This window comes from Mercenaria mercenaria, chromosome 16 (genome assembly GCF_021730395.1).
Source record: "Mercenaria mercenaria strain notata chromosome 16, MADL_Memer_1, whole genome shotgun sequence".
In the NCBI taxonomy this organism is placed as follows: Eukaryota; Metazoa; Mollusca; class Bivalvia; order Venerida; family Veneridae; genus Mercenaria; species Mercenaria mercenaria.
In genome coordinates this window covers 61,395,761-61,401,934 of record NC_069376.1, presented here as the reverse complement: position 1 = coordinate 61,401,934, position 6,174 = coordinate 61,395,761, and the positions used below count along the sequence as shown (strand labels likewise).

The following is a 6,174-nucleotide window of genomic DNA, read 5'->3' as shown; positions in this document are numbered from 1 at the left end:
ATCGGACTAATAAAATAACAGTCGTTTTCTTCTACGCAGTGATCTCCCTTACCGTTATGTAGCGATTTCTGAAAATTTACTGACGTACGTGCAGGCTTATCTGGTCATCACTGGTCTCGAAGGCAGAGTCACTTGCCGCAAGCAGGTTAAATATTAATATTTCTGTCAAAAATCAGTTGCGTTTAAATGGAGTAAAGAACAATTTCAAAAGTATTTCTAATGTTTTATTGGTTGAAGTAATATATTTTCGTCAATCCTCAATACGTTGAAAGCACAACTGTAATATAGATGAAAACATCATTTTTGTCAATGCAAGAAATTTTACAAGATCTGTGAGCATATCATGATTAATTCCAAAAACATAAAGTATTTTCTTATATATTGCCTATGTAAATTAGAAAAAAAAACGAGCACTCAGTGACACTCCAGTACGTTACTAGATGTACATTCACGTCAGCTGACAGGGTTATTACTCTTGTATTACTCTCACCACAGCAACATCACCAAAGCCAAAGTTCTCTGAAACGAAAGAGAAATATTTTAGTTTTCTGATTATTACGCCTTCGTTTAAAATGAGAAGCTGATAATTTAAAAGTGTTTTATATGTATAACAAAATGGTCATCAATTTCTATCACATCGCACTGCTATTCCTATTTAGACTATGTCTAAAAGTAAAAATGGATTAGCTCAACGCCCTTAAAAGCATGAAATCTAAGCTCCTATGCAGTTCGAAGTTTTCAAAAATTCATATTCATTTTGAAAGTTTTTTTTTGTCTGGTTTGGAGGTATATAGTGTGTATGACCAGTTATAGAGGGTTCCATAAAAATAGTAATGATGACTAATGTTATCATCAACACTGCACAAATTTAGAAAATCTTTTATCAGCAGCTATCAGTTTAAGTGTTATTGCATCTATAATTACGACTTGTAGACCAGATGTGTGCCCATTAATCAGAAATGCGCCAATAAAACAAGAAATATCAAATTTCGATACCTTGATTAGCGGTGTTTGCCATCGTTGGCCCCAGCGAATACAGGATATATGGATACTGAGTAAGTCTGTCGTAGCCGCAGTTTCCTGTACCTTCCTCCGTTACAAACCAGTAGTCGTCGTTACCACATCCAGCGAATTTGCTGGAAACGTACCAGTGTCGTGTCACACGAAAAAGTCTAAAATAAATGTGAGTTCCATTATTATATAAAAATGAACTTTATTAAACATACTGTAAATGATGGTCTTTTATGGTATTGACTCATTTCCTTTCTAGGAAACCCATTGTGATCTGAGTATTTTCAATACGGTGAATTCTTTGCATACTACAGTTTAAGATGATTACCTTGTAAAGTTTACAATTCAACATTACTGCTATCACATAGTTCGTTTAACAAGAATTCAGTTGAGTAACATCACAACAGTTCCAGAGTTTAAATAATATCAAGTTTTAAACAATCTAAACTGAATTAAGTTTACGTTACAGCTGATTAAGATCAGGATGAGAAGAAGGTTTTTATTTGCATGTTTAGGTATTCTTACGCTTTTTATTAATGAAAGCATAATTTTTAACTGTTTTATGGTATTTATGATACTTACACAGGGCTTTCGTCTTTTATTGCAAAAAAGTTGTATGCTGCGGAAGATGTAAGATCATTGTAACTAGAACCAATTACTCTACTTTTGTCAAACCAGTTGTCCATCGTGCTACCAACGGCGTTAAATAACACCCAGGCAACCTGTTTTCCATCTTTGTAGATTGAATATTGAACCTTAAATAAAAATGATGATTTTGGTCACTCAGATTAAACAGGTCTAAAACACGTATGATTTTGAAATTAGCCACGCCTACTTGCAGCCTTGTTTTCTGCAAATCAAATTAAGTATGAAACGGTCTACTAAAGAATCATTTATTCCAATTTCTATCAATACTCATAAAGAAAAAGAGCTCCATCCTCTGTTGGTGGTATTATCCTCCTGCCTCCCCCCCCCCCCACCTCCACCTCCCCGAAAATAAAAACAGCTTGAATAACTGGAATAGACAGTCTTGCAAAATACATTTCTGTGGAAATTGGGAATGCTGATTCAGAGGTGAATGTTTTAATATTGCCTGGCAGAGTGTGATAAACAAGAACCACTACCGGGATACCATGTGTGTTGACAAATCAAAACGGCTTGTAAAAATAGACTGTGACTCAATGCAGACTTGGAGCCCCGGTATAAATTACAGACTCCGGTATATACCGGATTAACTAAATTTGTACGAAAAATATCTTAAATGTATATATTTTGTAACCATTGTGATACTAACCCTAACCTTTAGTCAGTATTTTATGCATATTATACACTAAATGCGTGCGGACATGCAAAAATATGGATATTTTTGCCGTGCGCTACAATTGATAATCACTTTCGGACATGCGCAGAAGACCGCTCCAACTCTGCAATGAGTTACATCGGAAAAAATATGGTAAAGGATCACATAAAACACAGTTAAAACTGCAAAACACCGTTCGATTTTCTAAATTGCACTGTATTTTCAAAATTGGCTAGCAATTTCAGCTATATAAATATAGATATATCAGAATGGATCTTGGTAGATATTCCCTATGAAAATGTCTGTGTCATAGAAACAGTTGCTCAGCTCATGTTTTAGGAAGATCCGAACTAAGTTATAGAAAGGTTTGGATTACATATTTTATTCAAATATAGGATATGTTAATGATTTTATTTTGCATTCATTTATTACTGTGCTTATTACTTACTAGGCATGGTAACTGGAGTCTAGGTACTGGTATTTAATTTTTAAAAGTAACTGTCAAATTGTATAAAGCAAATGTATAAATTGTAAGTTGTAAATTGCACAATTATTATTTTGTATTCATCGAATAGCTGTTTTAGAAATAAGTTTAATAGCAATGTTTAAAGGCAACAGTAATTGTTAACAGCGACTTTGGTGTCAGTTGCTTCCTGTAACTTGACTTCAAAAATAGCGTTAAATGACAAGAAAATCACTTTTAGAAACCTTTGTTATTTTCTGTAGGGACCACGTGTCTATCCGCGGATCTCTGTAGTGAAGTCTGCAACCATTTTTCCTGACATTTCGGCACTCTGGATCGTCTGTCGCCCCATCTCCAGTTCTCCATGCCGTCACAGAATCTTTGCCAATACCAATTGTTGTTCGAAACCACATGTCCCTTATGTCTGTCATTGGCAGTTTCCAATTAGTTCATAGCATTTTTATGTTTTAAAGCATACTTTAGAATAATGATTCTAACAAAACATTGAGCAGGGAAAACAACATTGTTGCACCTCAAAATGGTAACAACGCTTTTTGGTTGTCACTACCAAAATTAGGCTGGATTTGGTGGTCAGTGCCAACATGCGTTAAACTCATAGCAATATGGTAGTTTATAAAAATGTCAACTCAATATGGTAGTTTACAAACATGTACTACCAAAATGCGTTGGGTACGTACACATCCAACATAAAACGGCATTGACTATAATTTCTTGATTTACAAAAACAAATATTATTTGATGAATGGACACTATCATTTCAAAGAGAGTTATAGTGGAACTTAGTCGCTCATCCGACATTAATCTTTGGTCTTGAAAACATAATGGTTCTAGATTTTGTCATGCAAGACCATTGAAACATAAGTGAGGGAGATCAATCCAACTTTAACCTTGACATACACCAAGAGATATTGAAGGAACTTTGTACAACTGTTTTCCACACTTACTTGATGCGTCGTTCGCATGACACTGGAACAGGTTTCACAAACGCCAATAAGTGAGAATAGACTGTTTGAGATTAAAACTCAGCATATTCACGAGAAAGGGTTCCTACGACGTGTTTTATAATATCTTTAAAAGTAAATATGACCCTTACAATATGCACAGAATTCGAAATTTATTTTTATGTCGGATGGTTAAAAATATCTAGGTGGAGCACTCACGTGCCATACTCATATTTAGACTTAGTTTTACAGAAGTCAGCAAATTCGTGCTTTAGAATATCTCGGTGGACTATCCCTCCGACAACACTAACACATTCAAACAACAAAACTATACAACGTTATTGCATAGGAATCGTCGTTGGAGGCACCTTTCATACGCTTAGGAATCTGCGCTTACTCCGAACTGCCTCCCCGACCATTTTTGTAGGAGGCATTCCATCCTTTTATCTCTCTCTCTCTCTCTCTTGTGCGTAATATAAAAATGACCACGACTCCTGCTGTAGAAAAACTACCAAAATACGTTTCGTTCAATGATCCTAAACACATCATATGTACCATTGCAACGCATTTTGTCGCTACCAAAACTCGGCCGAATTATGGTAGCGACGACCAAAATGAGTTGCTATCATTTTGAGGTGTAACTTAACATCAATTATACTAAATGATATTCAGCCAAACTATATGGTTGATTCGGATACGTATATGATTAAATTATTCATTTCGATAAGTGTCTTAAGTGGCAAACAGCTGAACTGAGTATACATTTACCCGTATGTCATTTAGTTTATAGCTCACTTTGCATGCCCATCGCTCTTTCGGTAATCAACACCATTTTTGGGGGGACAGTACGTACGTTTGGAACAAGCATCCATAACTGTGTTTTATATTTTTAGTTTTATAGCCATGATTGGTTAATTTTGTTAAGTATTAATGTGTTTAATGTTTGATACTCATGATTATAGTAAAACTTTTTACGAACGTCACATTATATGGAATAAAATGCATATACCCCCATCCTATGAGATCAATGTCGCAACAAGCAATGCCTACAGGATGATAAATTTATATTTACAATAAAATAATCAAAGAAAAGAAAATTATTTCACACAAAAAAATGTAACATTTCTGGCGCCTTCATCAAACTGAAAACAGAAATTTCCAAGTGATGTGACTGATGCCTAACACTTCTTTCCTGTTTCCTTTTTCTCTTTTGTCTTGTTAAATCTTATGCCATTATCATTAGCCATATCAGACATCGAATTTAAATAAAATTTAAAATTAGGAAAAAACATTGTCATTTACGACATACACTGCAGTTACACAAAACAAAACCCGTTTTGTTCAATTCGTGGCCGTTTTTAAGCTTTCTGACGAAAATGTGAGCACTCCTTTTCTTCATTGAATTGTTAGTATTTCGTATCCTATAACCATGGACGCGGAAGTCAAATATGAAAGATGTTTATTTAGAATGATAAAAATGCATATTAATCGTCTGCTGGTGTTGGTACATGTGAAACCCTGTCTGTCGTACAATTTGGAATTTGCACATGAACACCCCAACATGCATTTTGACTTTAAATTTGCTATATTTTGCATCTCAATAAATGTCATCCAACTTACCGCTTTTTGCTGCATACTTTTATATATAAACATGTAAGTACAAACAAATACTTACCAGGTTGACAAGGTTCTATACAAGCTGGAAAATCAGTTTTCTGCTCTAGGAGTTTGTTTATATTAGCATTCGCATCAATGAGCTGTTCACTAAGTGTGCTGTTTATCTCATCGAGCTTTGCTGATAGCTTTCTACTTGATACAGAACGACAACGACGACCACATTCAGCAAGGTTTGTAATCACTAAAACAACCGCAAGGCACAAAAGAAAGTAAGACTGCTTTGCCATAATTATCTTTACAATGAAGAAAGGAATATCGGCAGTTTTTCTCTCTTGTGATGGGCGAGATTAACAGCGACCTTATATATATATGCATATACGTGTAATATAAAATCAATGATGTTTTACAGGGGGAAGTTAAAAAGTTCCAGGATAATCATTTTACATTCAATTTATATTAAGAAACAAAATCTAACACGCGCATAGAACGGGACTGTAATAGTGATTACACCAAGTTGGTAACGGATTTAAAGAAGAAATCCTAATGAGCATTAAGCCTATAATTTATTCTATTTGATCACACAAGACAATTGTTTATTTGTAATTTCAATTATTTTATCAAAATCTACATTTAACAACACTGGTATTGTTTTATTACGAGTATCTGGTATTGTTTTAGTACGAGTATCTTGTATTGTTTTATTACGAGTGTCTGGTATTGTTTTATTACAAGTATTTTGTGTTGTTCTATTACATGTATCTGGTGTTGTTTTATTACGAGTGCCTGTTGTTGTTTTATCACGGGTGTCTGGTATTGTTTTA

General features: G+C 34.5%; 1 protein-coding gene across 1 annotated transcript; it reads right to left on the bottom strand.

Annotated features, from left to right (window-relative positions):
• Positions 1-211: 211 nt before the first annotated feature.
• Positions 212-5,704, bottom strand: LOC123539046 (uncharacterized). The gene is made up of 5 exons (XM_045323517.2): positions 5,412-5,704; positions 3,020-3,198; positions 1,594-1,766; positions 997-1,172; positions 212-519 (listed from the first exon to the last, which is right to left on the bottom strand). Exons 1-5 carry the CDS (start codon positions 5,638-5,640, stop codon positions 470-472), a joined length of 807 nt encoding a protein of 268 aa, XP_045179452.1. The 5' UTR covers positions 5,641-5,704; the 3' UTR covers positions 212-469.
• Between the last annotated feature and the right edge of the window lie 470 nt (positions 5,705-6,174).